The sequence below is a fragment of the Panthera onca genome, chromosome E1 (assembly GCF_046562875.1).
Source record: "Panthera onca isolate mPanOnc1 chromosome E1, mPanOnc1 haplotype 2, whole genome shotgun sequence".
In the NCBI taxonomy this organism is placed as follows: domain Eukaryota; kingdom Metazoa; phylum Chordata; class Mammalia; order Carnivora; family Felidae; genus Panthera; species Panthera onca.
In genome coordinates this window covers 26,779,730-26,799,603 of record NC_138352.1, presented here as the reverse complement: position 1 = coordinate 26,799,603, position 19,874 = coordinate 26,779,730, and the positions used below count along the sequence as shown (strand labels likewise).

Sequence of the window (19,874 nt, the reverse complement as noted above, 5' to 3'; positions counted from 1 at the left end):
ATAATTTTTTTATTGATATCTTAGAGAGAGCACAAGTAGGGGATAGGGGCAGAGGGAGAGAGAGAGAGAATGAGAATCTTAAGCAGGCGCTGTGTGGAGCACGGAGGCAGGGCTCGATCCCATGACCCTTGGGATCATGACCTGAGCTGAAATCAAGAGTCAGACGCTCAGCTGACTGAGCAACCCAGGCGCCCCTAGAACTATTTTCTTAATTTCCTTTTCAGATTGTTCATTGATGGTATTTTAAACCACAACTAATTTTGTGTGTTGACTATGTAAGTTTACTGAATTTATTAGCTGTAGTATTGTTGTGTGTGTGAATTAAAAAAAATGTTTCTAAGTTATTTATTTAGTTTTGAGAGAGAGAGAGAGAGAGAGAGAGAGAGAGAGAGAGAGGGAGCACACAAGCCAGGGAGGGGCAGAGAGAGAGATAGAGAGAGGGAGACAAGAATCTGAAGCAGGCTCCAGGCTCTGAGCTGTCAGCACAGAGCTGGATGCGGGGCTCAAACCCACAAACTGTTCTTTCCCCCCCATTTTCCTGTGTGTGGATTTTTAAAGATTTTCTATGTATTGAATCAAGTCATAATTAAATAATTTTACTCCTTTTCTAATTTTTAAATTTTACCTTTTTCATTGTGGTAAGTGTACTCTGTAATCACCATCACCTATTTCCCCCATCTCTCTAACTCACCTCCCCTTGGTAACCATCAGCTTGTTCTCTATAATTAAGAATCTATTTCTTAGTTTATTTCTTTTTCTTTTTCCTTTGCTCACTTGTTTCATAACTTAAGTTCCACATGTGAGTGAGATCCTATATTTGTCTTAATCTGACTTATTTTGCTTAGCATTGTGCTCTCTAGCTCTGTCTATGCTGTTGCAAATGGCAAGATTTCATTCTTTTTAATGGCTGAATAATATTGCATTGTGTGTATATATATCACATGTTCTTTATCCGTCCATCTATTGATGGACACTGGGTTGCCTCCATATCTTCGCTGTTACAAATAATGCTGCAATAAACATAGGGGTGCATATATCTTTTTAAATTAGTGTTTTTGTTTTCTTTGGGTAAATACCCGGAAGTGAGATTGTTGGATCATAGGATAATTCTGTGTTTACTTTTTGGAGGAACCTTCGTACTGTTTCCCTGAGTGGCTGCACAGATTTGCATTCCCACCAGCAGTGCATGACGTTCCCTTTTCTCTACAGGCTCACCAACACTTTATTTCTTGCCTTTTTTTTTTTTTTTTTACTGTTTTTTTCTAGCCATTTTGACTGGTGATGTCTCATGGTTTTGGTTTGCATTTTCCTGGTGATTAGTGACCTTTTCATGTGTCTGTTGGCCATCTGTATGCCTTCTTTGGAAAAATGTCTATTCAGGTTCTCTGATCATTTTTTAACCAGATTTTTTTTTTCCTGGTGTTGAGTTACAGAAGTTCTTTATATTTTTTTGGTATTACCCCCTTACCAGATACATCATTTGCAAATATCTTTTTCCCGTTTGGTAGATTGCCTTTGTGGTTTTTGATGGGCTCTTTTGCTGTGCTAATAAAGCTTTTTCTTTTGGTCGAGTCCCAATGGTTTTTGCTTTTGTTTTCCTTGCCTGAGGAGAGATATCCATAAATATGTCTAAGAGATTACTGCTTATGTTTTCTATAAGGAGATTTATGGTTTGGGTCTCACATTTAGGCCTTTAAGCCATTTTAAGTTTATTTTTGTGAATGGTGTAAGAAAGTGGTCTAGTTTCATTCATTTTCATGTAGCTGTCTAGTTTTCCCAACACCATTTATTAAAAATGTGTTTTCTGTTTAAGATTTTATTTTTAAGTAATGTCTACACCAAATGTGGGGCTCAAACTCACAGCCCTGACATAAAGAGTTGCATGCTCTACTGACTAAGCCAGTCAGGTGCTCCCCAAAAAAGACTTTTCTTTTCCCCGTTGTATATTCTTGCCTGCCTTTCTAATTTTAATGGATTTTATTTCCTTTTTCCTGCCTTACTATTGTGGAAAGAACTTATACAGTTTTAACATTTTTCTATATTCTTCTACAGTACTTTTATTTTCAAGTTTAAAAACTAAAAAACTGAAATTCATACGGTGTGAGACCATATTCATAAAGAGCTTTTATGCTAACCTTTTGTATATATAATGTCACTTAAGTTTAGATGATGACCACATAAGATATTTCCCACAAGTTCCATTCTAAACATGAAGGAGCTAAAACTTGAAGAGTTTAAGTAATTTGTCCCACAGATAGTAAGTGATGAGAAAGGATTTGAACCCAGATAATTTGCCTCCTTGGTGGTGCATGTTGTCTCTCTCTCTTTTAGCAAATTATTATTATTATTTTTTTTTTTTTTTTGGAAATTATATCCTTTATCAAGATTCTAAATGTATAGGATTGTACAAAATAATCTATCATGTGCTTTGGGGTAAGTTGTTATACGTGTTTTCTACATATATATTCACATCTGTATCTTTAGCTTTCAGTAACAGTGAATTTTATTTTTGAATGTGTATTTTTTTAAGAGTGAACGAGCGAGCATGAGCAGGGAGGGGCAGAGAGGGAGGGAGAGAGAATCCCAACCAGATCGAGAATCGGACGCTTATGCGACTGAGCCACCAGGCCTGAATTTTATTTTCCTTAAGAAAAAAAAAATAGTCTAATTAGAGGATTGACTGAATGCTTTAGTACGTATTCAGATAGCTCCTTTTTTTCTGTAGTCAACCAGTACATTTTTACTATGTAAAAATTTTGAGTCTGCTCTTTATTCTCTGCGAAATTTTCATCTTCTAGCTATCATAAGAGCCTCCCTGTGTCCACACAAACAGGTGCTTAGTTTATCTTACTTGTTGGAAATGTTACTTGGTGGCTTAATGAGGAACTGTCTTCAATGTCACCTATGTTTTTAATGACAGGTACAGGCTGGGGGCCTGTGGGGTATTTGATTAACGTTAGTTAGGCTGGGCTTCATTCTCTATTTGGGACGCACGACTGCCAGATATTTATTACTCTCTCCTAGTGCTACCAAGCACTGTCCTAATCACCAGAGAAAATACTGTTCAACCAAATCGCAAGAGCCGCTGCCCTTAATAAGCTGCTGGGGCTTTACGATTCAGCTTTACTTAAAAAAACAAAACACACAAAAGCGCTCTTATTAGACTCTAAGCTCCTTTAGAGTAAGCAACATGTCAGATTTCCCTCATTTTTTTTTGTCCACTAATACGCTTTTTATAATTGTACGTAGTGGGTTCTCAGGTTTGTTAAATACCTTTTAAAGATTTTGTTTATTTATTTTAGAGTGCACAAGGGGGAGGTGTAGAGGGAAAAGGAGAGAGAGAGGAGAAAGAGAGAGAGAAGAGAGAATCCCAGGCAGGCTCCACACTCAGCACAGAGCCCAACGTGGGGCTCAGTCTCACAACCATGAGATCATGACCTGAGCTGAAATCAAGTCAGATGCCTAACTGAGCCACCCAGTGTCCCCAAGATACTTTTAAATTATTAAAATTATACTTTAATGGCATGGAAATGTTGGGAAAATACATTAAGTGTAAACAATTAAATTACCTTTTATTACACTGCCTTGATATAATGGCAGAGGCGTTCAGTGTATTTTATTTCAGTATTTTAAAATTGTTTTTTATTCCGGTATTTTTTCTATTTTTCACAAATGCAGGGTTGTACTGAATGTGTGATTTTCCCCTATTCTGTGTTAAAGACGTGGTTTTAGGACCTCTAATATTTCCTTGCATCATTTCCTTAATGCTCCCGATAGTGGACACTTAAACTGCTTCTCTGTATAAATAAGATTGTGATGAGCATCGTAGGCATATGAGTTACTAACGTTTCTGAATCTTTCCTTAAGGACGGGTTCCTAGGAATGTAATCACTTGATCAAAGTGTGTAAACTGCCCGTCCACCTAATTCTCAACTGAAGGGAAGTTTTAATCAGCATGAGTCTACAGAGGACCAGCCTCACTGTGCTTTTCCCTAGTGTGGGGCCCCAGACACGGAATGAATGAATTAGTATTCCAGCTCCCAGTTTATACCATGTTCCAACTCCTCCCTCCGCAGCTTGCTTCATAGTGAAATTATTGGTACGAAATACCTACTTTGGTACACAATGCTATTTAAGTGGCTTAAATAGTTTCTTCTCATAAATAGTTGGCATTATCATTTTTTTTCATGGATCCCTTTATATTCTCAATAAGCTTTTCCACACAGCAGTTGGAGAGATCTTTTTCGAAATGGGCTTCTGCAAGCTGCCTGGGGGGCTCAGTCAGTAAAGCGTCCAACTCTGGATATCAGCTCCATGATGATCTCACCGTCGTGGGATTGAGCCCCGCATCTGGCTTTGTGCTGAGCAGGGAGCCTATGTGGGGTTCTCTGTCTCCCTCCCTCTCCCTCTCTCCCCCTCCCCCACTGGTTCTCTCTCTCTTTAAATAAATAAACATTAAAAAACAGAAAAACCCAAAGTGGGCTTCTGAAAACCTCAGGTCTCACATCCACAGATGCACACACCAGTCTTAAGCCCTTCAGTGGTTCCCATTAGAGTTGGAATCAAACCCCGATCTTTCCGGGCCCAGATGCCCATCATCATGTCCTGCTTCCCTGACCTTCTCCCCTCCACTCCCTGGCTCCCCTGCTCCTTCCCAACTGGCCTTCCTGCTCCTGGGACTTGCGGGCCGGTTTCCCCTGGGCCAGGCCTGCTCTTCCCTCCGCCTGCAGGGCCTGTCCTGTCACTGTCACAGAGGGCTCCTCGCCCTCGAGGCCACCTGCCCGTCTCCCTGCCCCTGGGCCGCAGGCCACCCCTCCAGCGCTCTGCCCAGCGTCTCCCACGGCCCTCACCGCCCTGCCAGCCGTCACGTTTGCTCCCTTGTTTGCCCTGTGTCTCCCCCAGCGGCACAGAAGCTCCACGAGGGCAGTGATCCCGTCAGCCTGTTCGGTTCTGTGTTAGACACAGCACTTCAGGCAGCGCCCGGCACAAACAAAGCCAGTAAATGCTTGTTAAACAGTCAACGTATGAAGCGGCGAACAGGCTCGTGCCGTTTTCACTCTTCGTGGGTCCGTCGCTTGCCACCGATCCACCCGCGGTGAGCTTGAGTCTAATCCTGGCCCGTAATTATCTCCGTTTCGGGGGAGTTATTTTCACCGCAGCTTATCGTGTAGACCCAGAAGTTTGGGAAGCACGTTAATGACGACGGGAGCGGAACTGGAGGACCTCTGGGCCGTGACTCTCACCCTCCATCCCTAGGTCTCTGGTCTGGATTGATAGTCTGTGTCTTCTTTCAAGCCCTGTTCTACCTGGTGCTCGTCTGGAGGACAGACTGGGAGAGAGTTGCGGAGCAGGTAAGAGCGTGTCCTTGGAGAAGCGTGGCTCTTGCCCGGTCGCGCGGCACCGGAAGGACTCTTCGCGGGTCAGAATGCCGAGAATGCCACGGGCGGCGTGGCTCCCTTTGACCCGTGAAGAGGGTCTAAGGTGACAGTTAGGGGCCACGAACATCCCATCTCCGCGCATTTTCCTCTGAGTGTAGGGCCGGTGCAGGATCCGCTGACTAGGGCTCAACAACAACAGCAAGGAATTAGCTTAGGAAATATTTTGCTGTTTTCGTATCACAGTCCTTAGGAGAGTAGTCGTCTCTTCCCCCTACTTACACTGAGTTGTTGCGCGTTTTTAGGCCTCTTTCTACCGACATTTTTGGTCCGTGTTGTCCGTATGCTGAGCGTCTGTGATCGGTGGGAAGTAGGTGGGGCAGAGCCATACCCTGCACGGAGAGGACAGGCTCTTGACTCAGTGGGCATCGCCGTGTCGAACTGTGAGCCCCGTTTATTCTGTCGAGGCCTGAGATGGGATGGGCGGGGGGCCGGCTTAGGGGCGGTGTCACCGATGAGGAGACGGGAGGATGAGCTCGGGTGCGCCAAGCGTCCCTGCTTACCTCTTGTCCCCCCTCCAGGTTTCTCCCGGCTTTGGCTTTCCTCATCGTGATGTGTGATGTCTTCCGTAGCGCAGTGTGATTCGTGGAGGAAGTAAAGTGTACAGGGTATTAAGTTGGGCCCTAAACTACCCTCTATGTGATAGCACCGTTTGCCTTTAGACTTTCTTCCTCACATCAGTGCTTAGGAACACTGACGTGCACGGTGCAAAAAATGTTACATTTGCAACTAGAGCAGCGGGTAGCTTTTCACATTCTTGTGAGCAGAGCACTGGGGAGAAGAGTGGTTGTTGAGTGTTACATCGTATCGTCACCGGCATTTCAGGCCCAAAAAGGACCGTGCTGGATGGTGGAAACCTTTAGCAATAGCTTGCGTGAAGTTTTAACACGAGTACTAGCCTAACCTGACTTACGCTTTGTCCACTTACGTGCCGCTTGTTCTCAGGCACAGGTTCGAGCTGGCGTGAAAGGGATCAAAGAGGCCACGCCTGCAGCAACAGGTAACAGAGGACATGGTCTAGTGCACTCGCTCTGCCTCGAGAGCCTGAAACGGGTTAGCGTGGCCAGAGTTGCTTAGTTTATGAGAGCCTGCTCTCTCGCATAATAAACCTTGTCTGTGCCATTATTAGAACGGGGAGATCCACTCTGGGTTCTCCTGTGAAACGTTCTTCACGTAACTTCACACATACCAGCCGGTAACTGACGGCATCGTTTACGATGCATTCTTGTGCAACTTCCCATAATATCCCTTTATTTCTGAACCCCCTACGTAAGTGTATACTCCACTGTTCTCTGCAATCAGATCTGCCTGTGTTGGAAAAAGAAGTCACCGATGAAGTGATTTTACCTGCTATCGTCAGATCCGAGAGCCAGACCCTCCAGCTAATGGTGATAGAAGAAAACAATCAGTATGCGGTGGCCACCGTTGGGGATGTTTTGACAGTGAAGCAGCTGATTTTCTATCGTGGAATGGCTCTAGCTGTTGCTGTTGCTGCCCTCTTAGCAGGAATTTTAATAAGAGTTTTTCAGTGAGCCTGGCTAAAATAGAAGAATTAGCAGCAGCCCACACACTAGACATGGTAATTATTGTGATATCTGAAGCCCGGGAGGTGACCTCCCAGTTGTGGATGGAAAGGATATCAGTGATGTTTTCTGAGTTATCCCGAGAATCTGCACTATCCTGTTGAAGATCACGAAAGGAGTTCTAAGTTTCTCCTGAACATTAACTCTATCATGGGTGATAAGTCTGTGGATTTGATATTCCCTGCCCTAAGTGTTCTGTACTCTTACATTGAATATCTTCTTTCTTTTGGGAAATTCGTTGCCCTCTAAACTTGATTGCTGATCCAGTTTTGTTTGTATTTCTAGGTTATCGTATTTAATCTTGTTAGTGAGTGTTAAGTGCCTGTTCAAGTGCTGTCTCAGGTATTGCCGTATAAACTTTTATAAAATAAACACCTTAAAATTGAAAACGTGTGCTGACGTGGGGGTGCCTGGGTGGCTCAGTCGGTTAAGCGTCCAACTTTGGCCCAGGTGGTGATCTCGCGGTTCGTGAGTTCGAGCCCCGCATCGGGCTCTGTGCTGACAGCTTGGAGCCTGGAGCCTGCTTCAGATTCTGTGTTTCCCCCTCTCTCTGTCCCTCCCCAACTTATGATCTGTCTCTCTCTCTCTCTCTCTCAAGATAAATAAAATTTTTTTTTCAGTGTGTGCTAATGATATTATAAAATCTATCTAAATGATAACTTTTAGTTTTCGGCTTTTGAACACATTTTTTTTGTGGCAACTTTCCTATTAAAGAATCAACATCTGTTCTCTTCTGCTGCTCAGCTCCCCAAATGCTGGCAGTTACAGCTGCTCCCATCCAAGCAGATTTTTAGGGTCTCTATGGGGAGTTTGAGCAGCCCAAATAGAAAATCCTAAAAAACATTACTAATATTGGGGATTCCCTCCACGAAACCCACCGGATGAGCCAGAGTGCAAGACTTTTATAGGGAAAGAAAACTTACATCCTCAAAGGGCCAATACCAAATATTGCAACCGTGATCTAGGACAGGATGCTATAGAATAAGACAGGAAAACTTTTGAGCTGAAATTCACATAACATGAAACGAACCAGTTGAGGTGTATAATTCAGTGGCATTTTGTACATTTCATACTCTTGTGATTTTGTGTTGTTTTTTTTTTTAACTATGATACCATCTGAGTGGCTGTGAAGTGTCTCACTGTGGTTTTAGTTTCCATTTCAAATGCAGATGACAAATGGTGTTGAGTATCTTTTCATTGGGTTGTCTAGCTGTCTGTCTTCTTTGGAGAAATGTTTGTTCAAGTCCTTTGCCCATGATTTTTTTAAGTTTGTTTATTCTGAGCGAGTGTGTGTGGGCAAGCAGGGGAGGGGCAGAAAGAGAGGGAGAGAGAGAGGATCCCGAGCAGGCCTGGTGCTGTCGGCGAGGAGCCCAATGCAGGGCTCGATCCCACCAACTGTGAGATCATGACGTGAGCTGGAAATCAAGTCAGATGCTTAACCAACTGAACCACCCAGGCAACGCCCCCGCCCCCACCTCCACGGACTTTGCCCATTTTTGAATTGAGTTGTCTTTCTATTGTTGAGTTGTTAAGAGTTTCACATATGTGCATTCTGGATACTAGACCCTTGTCAGATGTAAGATCCGTGAGTCTTTTCTCCCATTCAGTAGGTTGTATTTTCACTTCCTTGACGGTGTCCTCTGTTTCACAGAAAAGTCTTCATTTTGATGAAGCCCAGTGTGTCCATTTTTTTTTTTTTTTGGTTGCTTTTGTCATATCTAAGAGTCCATCGCCACATGATAGGAAAAAAATTTAAGTGTTCTTGGAATCTAAAAATATTCTAGCAGAAATCAAAACCTAAATAGAAGACTGTTTCCAGTGTGACAGTAAGGAGTTTGGAGGTCATCACCCCTGTCCTCAACGAAGAACACTAGAATTTATTTCTGCTTTGTCACCTCTGACACCAAATGTGTGGGTTTTTCTGTACCAACAACCCATTCTCCAAACCACCCAGCACCAACTGAGATGTCCGGTGATTCCATTTAATTCTGTCACGAAGTACCCAGAGTCAGTGTCAGACCCCCTGGTTAAGGGCTCAGACCCACGAGACTGACCCAGACTTCAGAAGCCAACTGCAAGGCCAGGCCGACCAGACTCCTCCCGACCCACCAACCGTCAGTTGGAGGTTTTTATGACCCACTTCTTGGATTTGGTAATTTGCTAGAACAGCTCACAGGACTCAGGAGAATGCTTTACGTAGGACTCCTGGTTTGTTACAAAGGATACGACTCAGGAACAGATAAATGGCAAAGATGCATAGGGGAAGGTGCAGGGGTCATCGATGGTGCTCCGAGGTTTCATGCCCTCTTGGCATGTCCCCTTCTCGGCACCTCGATGTGTTCAGCAGTCCCGAAGTTCTACAAACCCTGTTCAGCGGTTCTTACGAAGGTTCCGTTACACAGGTGTGATGGATTAAATCACTGGCCATTGGTGATTGGACTGCTCTCCAGCCCCGCTCCCCTTGCTGTCATATTGTAGATCTTTCTATTGTCCATTGCTCTGAAGCGATCAAGGGCCCCCGCTCCCCAGCAGTAACTTTATTAGCATAAGCTCAGGTGGGGTTGAAAGAGGCTTATCATGAATAACAAAAGATGCTCCTCTCACCCCCGCCCCCATCACTTAGCAAATTCCAAGGAATTTAGAAGCTATTGTATCAGAAACTGCGGACGGACGTGGCTATCCCAATATCAATATCAGAGCGAACGCCTGAACAGACTGAATGTCCACCATTTTTGTCAGATCCGTCAAAGGACTGAGGTCACGAGGATAACTGCTGCCCCCCAAATTGAAAAGACAGGAAGATACAGCTTCCCACAGCAGAGGCAGCTGGAGCCAGGAAGGGGAAGACTTCAGCTATAATTGACAAATTGCTGGAGACTTAGTGTGGACAAGCTGAAGAGTTAAAAATCTCCAGGGGATTTTGTCATCGGTGGGTCCCGCACTTCTGTGAATTTGATCTTCGGGGCCCCATTCAGTTCTCAGGGTGTAGATCAGAGAAGAATTCTTTATTAATGTTTCTACAGGAGGTAAGGGAAATGGAACCATTGAAAAATATGCCCAGAGCATTCTGTGCTGTTTAACCAAAGCCCACCCTCAAGGGAAACTTTTACCAGAGGCCAGCTACCTAAGGGTTTTATCAGAACCTAACGTGTGGTCGAAGGAAATCCCAGACTCCAGTTCCACCAGCCTTCCACAAGGAGGCAGTGAAATACCCAACTCCACTCCGTCTACCATCCCAGGGGAAGGGGTGACACTGAGAAGCATTCAGTAAAGGTATGAAGGGAATAGTCCAGAGACAGGCTCTTTAAAAGACTGAGACCATGGGGCTCCTGGGTGGCTCCGTTGGTTAAGCGTCTGACTTCGGCTCAGGTCATGATCTCATGGTTCATGGGTTCAAGTCTTGCATTGGGCTCTGTGCTGACAGCTCAGAGCCTGGAAACTACTCCGATTCTGTGTCTCCCATCTCTCTGCCCTTCCCCCACTTGTGCTCACGCACGCTCTTTCTCTCTCTCTCTCTCTCAAAAATAAACATTAAAAAAAAATTTTTAAAGAGGAATTAGATTAGTTGTAAATATATATTGCAAACTCCAGGGTAACCACTAAAAACGTTTAAAGAAAGAATATAATTGATATGCTGGGAGAGGAGAGAAAATAGAATCATCTAAAATGATCAATTAAAGGGGCGCCTGGGTGGCTTGGTTGGTTAAGCGTCTGACTTCAGCTCAGGTCACGATCTTGCGTTCCGTGAGTTCGAGCCCCGCATCGGGCTCTGTGCCGACAGCTCAGAGCCTGGAGCCTGTTTCAGGTTCTGTGTCTCCCTCTCTCTCTCTGACCCTCCCCCGTTCATGCTCTGTCTCTCTCTGTCTCAAAAATAAATAAACGTTAAAAAAAAAAATTTAAAATGATCAATTAAAACTGTGGAAGGCAGAAAGAAAGTGAAAGAGAAAAAGAACAAGAACAGCAAGTAGAGAAAGTAACACAATAAATAATCCCACTACATCAGTATTTCCACCCTCCTTTAAAAAAAACCAAAAACTGGGTGCCTGGGTGGCTCAGTCTGTTAAACATCCAACTCCTTTGATTTCAGCTCAGGTCATGATCTCATGGTTTGTAAGACTGAGCCTCGCGTGGGGCTCTGCGCTCACAGTGCAGAGCCTGTTTGGGATTCTCTGTCTCCCTCTCTCTGCCCCTCCCTGGCCTTGCATGTGTGCTCTCTCTCTCTCTCTCAAAAACAAAACAAAACTAGGAGTAGAAAGGAACGCCCTCAATGTGATAAAAGCCATATATGAAAAATATGCAACCAAACTCAAGAGTGAAAGAGAAAGCTTTTCCCTTAAAATCAAGGATAGGACAAGGAATTGCACTAATTCTACTCAGCATAGTACTGCAACTACCCAGAGTGTTAGGCAAAGGAAAGAGAGAGAGGAAAGGGAAGGAAGGAAGGAAGGAAGGAAGGAAGGAAGAAGGAGGAAAGAAAAAAAAAAAGAGAGGGAAGGAAGGAAGGAAGGAATTAAAAGGCACCCGAACTGCAAAAGAAGTAAAATTACCTATATTCATAAATGACATGATATTATATGTAGTAAACCTTAGAGATTCCGTGAAACCGTTAGGCCTGATAAACACGTTCAGCAAAGTTGCAGGATATAAATAAACGCACAAAATCAGTTGTATCTCTGTCTAGACACTACCGAGGAGCAATCCAAAAAGGAAAGTTGGAAAACAATCCCATTTTATGGTCGCATGAAAAGAATAAAATATTTAGGAGTGAATTGACCAAGGAGACAAAAAAACAAATAAAAATTCTATGCTGAAAACTATAAAACATGGCTGAAAGATTATTAAAGACAAATAGAAGAAACATCCTGTGTTCACGGGTTAGAAAACCTAATATTAAGATAATAATATCACCCAAAGTGATCTACAGATACAAGGTAGTCCCTATCAAAAATCCCAAAGACATGTTGCAGAAATAGAAAAACCCATCCTGAAATTCACATGGAATCTCGGGGGACCCAAACAGCCAAAGCTTCTGGAAAAGGAACAGAGTTGGAGGTCTCACACTTCTGATTTCAAAACGTATTACACAGCTACAGTAACCAAACCGTGGACAGATAGACCAATGGACAGAATTGAGACCCCAAATAAACCTTTGCATATAGGGTCAAATGATTTTCAGCAAGACTGCCAAGACCAGTCAATGGGGAAAGGACAGTCTTTTCACTAAATGGTGCTGGAAAAATCGGTAATCTGCATGAAAAAGAATGAAGTTGGACTTTTACCTAACACCATACAGAAAATTAATTCAAAATGTGTAAAAGTAAAATCCTAATTACAAGAGCTAAAACTGTAAAACACACACACACACACACACACACACACACACACACACACACGGGGAAATCTTTAAGACACTGGATTTGGCAGTGATTTCTTGGATATGAGACCAAATGAATAAGCAACAAAAGAAAAGATAGATGGTTTGGGTTTCATCAAAATTAAAAACTCCTGTGCATCAGAAGATACTTTTCAAGAGTGTGAAAAGGCAACACAATGAATGGATGGAAATATTTGCAAATCCTTTATATGAAGGGGATTAATGTCTAGTGTCTAGAATATATAAAGAACTTCTACAGATCAATAAGAAAAAAACAATTCAAAAATGGTCAAAGGACTTGAATAGACATTTCTCCATGAAAAGTGAACAAATGGCCGGTCAACACAAGAAAACATTCTTTACGTACGTCACTCACTAGTCATTAGGAAGAGGCCAATTCATAACACCATGAGACTTCCCTTCACGCCAATTACAATGGCCATTATAACAAGATAATGGAAAACGACAGGTGTTGGCAAGGATGTAGACTGAATGGAAATTGTGCGTTGCTGATAGGAAAGTAAAATGGTGTAGCCGCTGTGACAGACAGTATGTGTGATGTTTATCAATTAAATGTAAATTACCATATGATGCAACATTTCCACTTCTAGTTATATGCCCAAAGGAATTGAAAGCCGGGGAGTCAAATACTTGTACAGCACTGTTCACAGCAGCATTTTTCACAATAGCCAAGGTGGAAGCAACCCAAAGGTCGAGCAACAACCCAAGGGTCGAGCAACAGGTAAATGGATAAACAAAATATTGTATATACATACAGTGGAATATTATTCAGCCAATAAGGAATGAAATTTGGATACATGCTATAACTTGGGTGAATCTGGATAACACGATTCTAAGGGAAATAAGTCATATGTGAAAAGGACCATTTTCTTATACCATAGACAAAAATAAAGCCAAAATGGATTAAAGACCAAATGTGAGACCTGAAACCATAAAAAGCCTAGAAGAAAACATAGGCAGTAATCTCCTTGACACTTAGCAATGTATTTATGGATGTGTCTCTTTGCGCAATGGAAACAAAAGCGAAAATAAACTGTTGGGACTGCACCAAAATAAAAAGCTTTTGCACAGCAAAGGAAATGATCAACAACAGAAAAAGAGCCTACTGAATGGGAGAAGATATTTGCAAATGACATATCCAATAAGGGGTTAAAATATATGAAGAACTTAATATAACACCACCAAAGCACCAAAAATGGGCAGAGGACCTGAGTAGGCATTTTTCCAAAGAAGACCTACAGATGGCCGACAGACACATGAAAAGATGCTCAACGTCACTCATCATCAAGGAAATGCAAATCAAAACCACAGTGAGGGGCGCCTGGGTAGCTCATTTGGTTAAGCGTCTGACTTCAGCTCAGGTCATGATCTCGCAGTTCAGAGTTCGAGCCCTGACTCAGGCTCTGTGCTGACAGCTCAGATCCTGGAGCCTGCTTCAGATTCTGGCTCCCTGTCTCTCTGCCCCTCCCCTGCCTTCTCTCTCTCTCTCTCTTAAAAATAAATAAACATTAAAAAAAAATTTTTTTTTTAAATTTGACCCCTTCTTTGCACTAAGAGAACATAGTAGAAGGCCATGAAATACTGAAGAACTTTTCAAGGCAGGAATTGTAATAGACAAAAAAAGAAAAGAAATTGTAACAGAAACACGAATTTAGGCAAACACAAAGATGATACCAAGGACCTCTATCTTCTGTTGATGCCCCAACAAAGGTTTCATTCACAGCTTGATGAAGATTCCCTGACCCTTTGAAAGCTAGTGTGTCACAGTGTGGTCCTAGGTCTTACTCTTTAAGCGTATGCGACCGGGGTTCCCAAGCTTTTTTTGGCTCATGGTACCCTTAGTATTTCAATCCTTTTTTTCATGGCACCGCTGGTCCAAAAAAAATACCTAGTAGTTCTTACCAATTAGGTCTAAGCAGCTTCATAATCACTTACCTCCTAACAAGTTCATAGCTATTTAAAGAAAATAATACAAATTGAAAAAAATTAGGATTTTTTTGTTTCATTATTTAAAAAGGCACTTCCTTACTAATGGGATATTTGTACCTGCTGGGCACTGCACAACTTCCCAAACATTGAAGTCAGGCTAGATACTGTCACCCTTGTTATCTATTTCACACTGATTTTCAGCCAGGAACATTGCAACTGCTGAAAACCCAGTTTTGCAAGAATGTGACATTGTTGAGAAAGTATACCATGCAATCTAATGCTGGAATTGTGAAGCGCCTTCAGCTAATAGCTTGCTTGGAGTCTGACAGATGTCAAATATCATTGTTTCCCTTGAAAATTGAAAGTCTCTTACCACACCTATGAATTCACTGCCACTTCCCTAGGCACCTTGGGGAATTTAAGAACCACGAGTACATACGGAGAAAAAAGTCTGGAAGAAGATACCACGTTAACAGTGGATGCTTCTAAGTGCTGGTATTACAGATAGTTTTTACTTCTCTATACTTTTCTGTATTTGCTGAAAAAAAATTACAGTGAATTTGCATTACTTTTATAGTCAGGAGAAGCGAACAATGAGGCAGATTCCCAAAAATTAAGAATTAAAGGAAAAGCAAGTGTTGTCAAGGATTTGAAATAACAGGAACTCATACACTACTGGTGAGAACGTTAACTTGTACAACCATTTTGGAAAACAGTTTGTGTTATCTAGTAAAATTGAAAGTAAAGAAATAAAAGTCCAGGGTGCCTGGGTGGCTCAGTCGGTTGAGCATCCAACTCCTGATCTCAGCTCACGTTTTGATCTCAGGGTCATGTATTCAAGGCCTGCGTTGGGCTCCATGCTGAGCATGAAGCCTACTTAAAAATTTTAATAATTATAAATAAAACCTATGATTCACTATTTCCATTATTAGTTACAAACTCTAAGTAGTCCCCATATGTGCCATGGTACCTGCACAAGAGTATTCTTGCAGCATTGCAAGAATTCATTGCAGCATTGTTTGTAATAGCCCCAAATAGAAATAACCCAAATGCTTGCCTATGGAATAGATAATTGTGCATATTATGCATTCAATGAGCTACTCCGCGGATGAGAAAATAATTGGAATACACATTCATTACTAATGTAAAGCTAAGCTAAAGAAAGGAACAAAAGAACGTGTAAGAATGCCTCCATTTAGAAGAGACTAGAGAACATGAGAAACCAAAATACAGAATAGTTTATGGGAACTAAATAAAACAAAGCATGAGGTGGGTTGATTCAGGGAAGGAGAGGAAGTAAAGGAACGTGGGATCCATTCATCTTCAACTTTGCAAGGGAATGTGGTTGTGGGAATCTGGAAACTGCCAGCTCTCGCAGGGAAGTAGGAAGCGAGGTCCTAACTGAGGGTAAGATGATGAAGGGGGGTTGGAGGAAGTTTGAGGTCAGAGGAGAAGGCGTGAAACTGTGGAGAAGAGGAGTAGGGGTGTTAATGGATTGGAAAATATAGTGTGATTACCAGGTGGCATTAAGGGCCACCTGAGGTTTGAAGTCATGAACTTTAAATGAAAACAGCAGAGTTCGGGGTTTTTCTCCTGGATGCAGACTGACTCATATAAACAGTCGCCACAAAAAAAATAAGGTTTTAGGGCAATTCCACTACTAAGTGTTTACCCAAAGAATACATAAATCCTAATTTGAAGGGATACACGCACCTTGAGGTTTATAGCAGCATTATCAACACTAGCCAAATTATGGAAACAGCCCAAGTGTCCATTGACTGATGAATGGATAAAGAAGATGTGGTATATACGTACCATGGAATATCATTGAGCCGTCAAAAAGAATGAAATCGTGCCATTGGCAGCGACGTGGAGGGAGCTAGTGTGTATTATGCCAACCAGAAGAGAAAAACACCATATGATTTCACTCGAGTGGAATTTCAGAAACAAAACAAACGGTCATATGGGTAAAAAAAGAGAGGAAAACCAAGAAACAGACTCTTAACTCTAGGGAACAGACTGATGGTTACCAGAGGGGAGGTGGGCGAGAGGACGGGTGAAAGAGGTGATGGGGATTAAGGAGGGCCCTTGGGGTGATGAGCACTGGGTGATGTGCCGAAGTGTTGAGTCACTATATTGTACACCTGCAACCTGTATTACACTCTATGTCAACTAACTGCAATTTAAATAAAAACTTTTAAAAAAAAATAAGGTTTTATATTTTGTTTTGAGAAAAGCAAGCCTCTATGAATAGCTGAACATCGCTAAATCAGGCTTCCGCTCAGTCACCACACGGCATCCTTACCCCTTACCCCCGACCGCACTTGCCCATAGGAAACTTTTACTAGTTTTCTCTGCGGCCTTCCAGTTTTTTCTTCATGCAACAATAAGGAAATACGAATATATTTTTATCCCCACCATTTCTTACACAAATGGTAGCATACACCGTGTATCATCTTGCTTTTTTTTTTTTTTCACTTAATGATATATTCTAGAGGTATTTCCATTTCTACTCTGAAAGCTTTCTTCTTTTCTTCTTTCCTTTTTTTTTAAATTTTAGAGTCACATGATATCCCACTGTGTGACTGTTCTGTAGGGTTTATTTAACCAGCACCCTAGAGGTAAACCCTTAGATTATTTCTAGTCTTTTGCTGTTATAGACAGTGCTGACATTATATATGTGCTTATGTGTTTATCATTTGTCTCATTAAAATTACCCTTCAGGGTGAGATACTGGTCTTAGTCACTGTTAACAACTCTAAAGCCTAGAACAGCCTGACATACAGTAAGTGCATAATAACTGTTTGCTGTGCGCACGCATAAGGGAATGAGCGGCACCCTCCTGTAGTCCACAGCCAGTATCCCTGTGTTACCTACTTTTCTGGTTTTCTCCACTGCTTGTGATTCGAGTCACGTTGGAAATATTTATGGCACCACCCTCGATGAAGCAAAGAATAGGCAAGTCTAACAAATGTCTCTGTTTCTTATGTATAAACAGTGTCACATTTCATTTCCTGTGTGGTATTTCTCATGTGGGCACCCATACATTCAGGGATATAATTCTCATAACAAGATTTGCTGGGTCAAATTGAATTGGTAATTTTCATAAGATAACCAAAATGCCCTTTTACATTCCATGAGCAGCATACAAGAATCACTATCTTCCCATAGCCTTGCCAACAGAGTATGTTGAGAAACTTCTGGATTTTAGCTGGCTTTGGTAGGAAGAGGCCACATCTCGGGGTGCTTTTAAGTTGCATGTGTCTTACTAGGAGTGACATTGAGCCTCATTTTATACATTCAAGGGCCATTTGAATTTTTTTTCTAGAAACTGTTCATGTCCTTCGCCCATTTTTTTTTCTATTAGGGTGCGGTCTTTTTTTCCCCCCCTTAATTTTCAGAAGCTCTTAATCCGCTAATAAATATGGCTTCATCAGGGCCCTGGAATCCAGCTCACTTCAGATGAACAATGATTCCTGTTGGTGAGGAGCTACATGAAAACGTGGAAGAAGAGCGGGAGCTTTTGCTTCATCTCATGTCTCAGATACGGTTCCAATAACATGTGCTGTGTTCAAGAAACAATCGAAGAAGAAAGGTTAAAACATCAGTGGCAGAGTAGGTTAAAGTGTAGACTAGGGGCACCAGGTGGCTCAGTCGGTTAAGCATCCAACTTCGGCTCAGGTCATGATCTCACGGTTCGTGGGTTCGAGCCCCACATCGGGCTCTCTGCTTTCAGCACAGAGCCCGCTTCAGATCCGCTGCCCGCCTCTGTCTCTGCCCCTCCCCTGCTTGTGCTCTCCTTATCCTTCTCAAGAATAAATAAACTTAAAAAAAATGAATGAATAAAAATGGAGACTAGAAACGTATATCACTCTTCTTCCTGCTCTAAATCCCATTGAAATGGTAGGTGTAAAAAAAAAAAAAAAAAAAAAGAAATGGTAGGTGTTTTAAGTAGCCTTCATGCCCAGCAGGGAGCCCAATGCAGGGTTTGAACTCAGGACCCTGAGATAAGACCTGAGCTGAGATCAAGAGACGCTTAACCAACGGAGCGACCCAGGCGCCCCCTGAAATGGTGAAAATACCATTTCTAAGCTAGACATCTGGGGGAACTCCTAGGTGATAAAAAACTGATGAGATCAGATTGACAGAGAATTAGAGTAAGAGAAAATGTGGTCCAAATCATAAGTAGGAGAGTACTAGAATAGCAGTTTCCAACAAAATGCCAGAGAATCAACAAGCTTCGAGTTAAATGCAGAGAACAGCAGGGGGGCTCTGGGCATCATCAGGGTAATTCAAACAACTTTTTAAAATGTTTTTTTTTTTTTTCAACGTTTTTTATTTATTTTTGGGACAGAGAGAGACAGAGCATGAACGGGGGAGGGGCAGAGAGAGAGGGAGACACAGAATCGGAAACAGGCTCCAGGGTCCGAGCCATCAGCCCAGAGCCTGACGCGGGGCTCGAACTCACGGACCGCGAGATCGTGACCTGGCTGAAGTCGGACGCTTAACCGACTGCGCCATCCAGGCGCCCCTCAAACAACTTTTTAAAAAAAGATTATTTATGAGAGAGAGAGTGAGAGTGTGAGTAAGTGGGGGAGGGGCAAAGAGAATCCCAAGCATGCTCTGTGTTTCAGCACAGAGCCCGATGTGGGGATCGAACTCACAGATTGTGAGATCACGACCTGAGCCAAAATCAAGAGTCAGATGCTTAATCACCTGAGCCACCCAGGCGCCCCAGGGTAATGCTCTCTGGAGAACTGGGGACAAACAGGCCCTCTCCCTCAATATGCTAAGTTGCTGGTGGCAGCCACATTTGCCCTGGGACAAAGCCCTGAAAACTACTTCCTGGATAAACAGTCCACCCAAGGAGAGCTCACAGAGTACGTGCTGGGACTGGAAATGGCAGCAGAGCAAAGCTCGTGGTAACTGCAAATACAAGAAAGCCTGCTGGAACTCAAGCTCTTCAACCCAACCGGGGCAATAGGACAGGTACAACCGGTGAGATGCAAATGTGGAAAGAAATAGACAAAGAGTGCAGTTAATTGTATGTGATAAGATGACCCATCTAGAAAATACAAAAGAGCTGAAAAATTACTAGTCTTAGAAAACTTGTAAGATACAAGGTCAGCTTTCAAAAGCCAAAAGCTTTCCACATCATCAGTTATCAATTAGAAATTTTAATTAAGGGGCACCTGGGTGGCTTAGTCGATGAAGCGTCCAACTTCGGCTCAGGTCATGATCTCACAGCTCGTGAGTTCAAGCCCAGTGTCAGGCTCTGTGCTGACAGATCAGAGCCTGGAGCCTGCTCTGGATTCTGTGTCTCCCTCTATGCCCCTCCTCCGATCACATTCTGTCTGTCTGTCTCAACAATAAACATTTAAGAAAAAAAAAGGTAAAAGATGATAAAAAGATAAATTATGTTCTCTCTGCTTATGTAGCTTATATTTATTGGTGTACATTTCATATGGTTTATTTAATTTTTTGATATCTGCATTAATCTGTGCTTGAAGCATAGGATTAGCATGAATCCTG

At 42.5% G+C, this 19,874-nt stretch overlaps 1 protein-coding gene across 1 annotated transcript in view; it reads left to right on the top strand.

Annotated features, from left to right (window-relative positions):
- LOC132687104 (multidrug and toxin extrusion protein 2-like) overlaps positions 1-7,407 on the top strand; it is a 57,827-nt gene extending 50,420 nt beyond the window's left edge. The window contains exons 15-17 of the mRNA XM_078437659.2: positions 5,257-5,351; positions 6,381-6,435; positions 6,738-7,407. Of these exons, the coding sequence (XP_078293785.1) occupies positions 5,257-5,351; positions 6,381-6,435; positions 6,738-6,967 (380 nt within the window). The 3' untranslated portion in view covers positions 6,968-7,407. The remainder of the gene's footprint in view (positions 1-5,256; positions 5,352-6,380; positions 6,436-6,737) is intronic.
- The last annotated feature ends 12,467 nt before the right edge of the window (positions 7,408-19,874 follow it).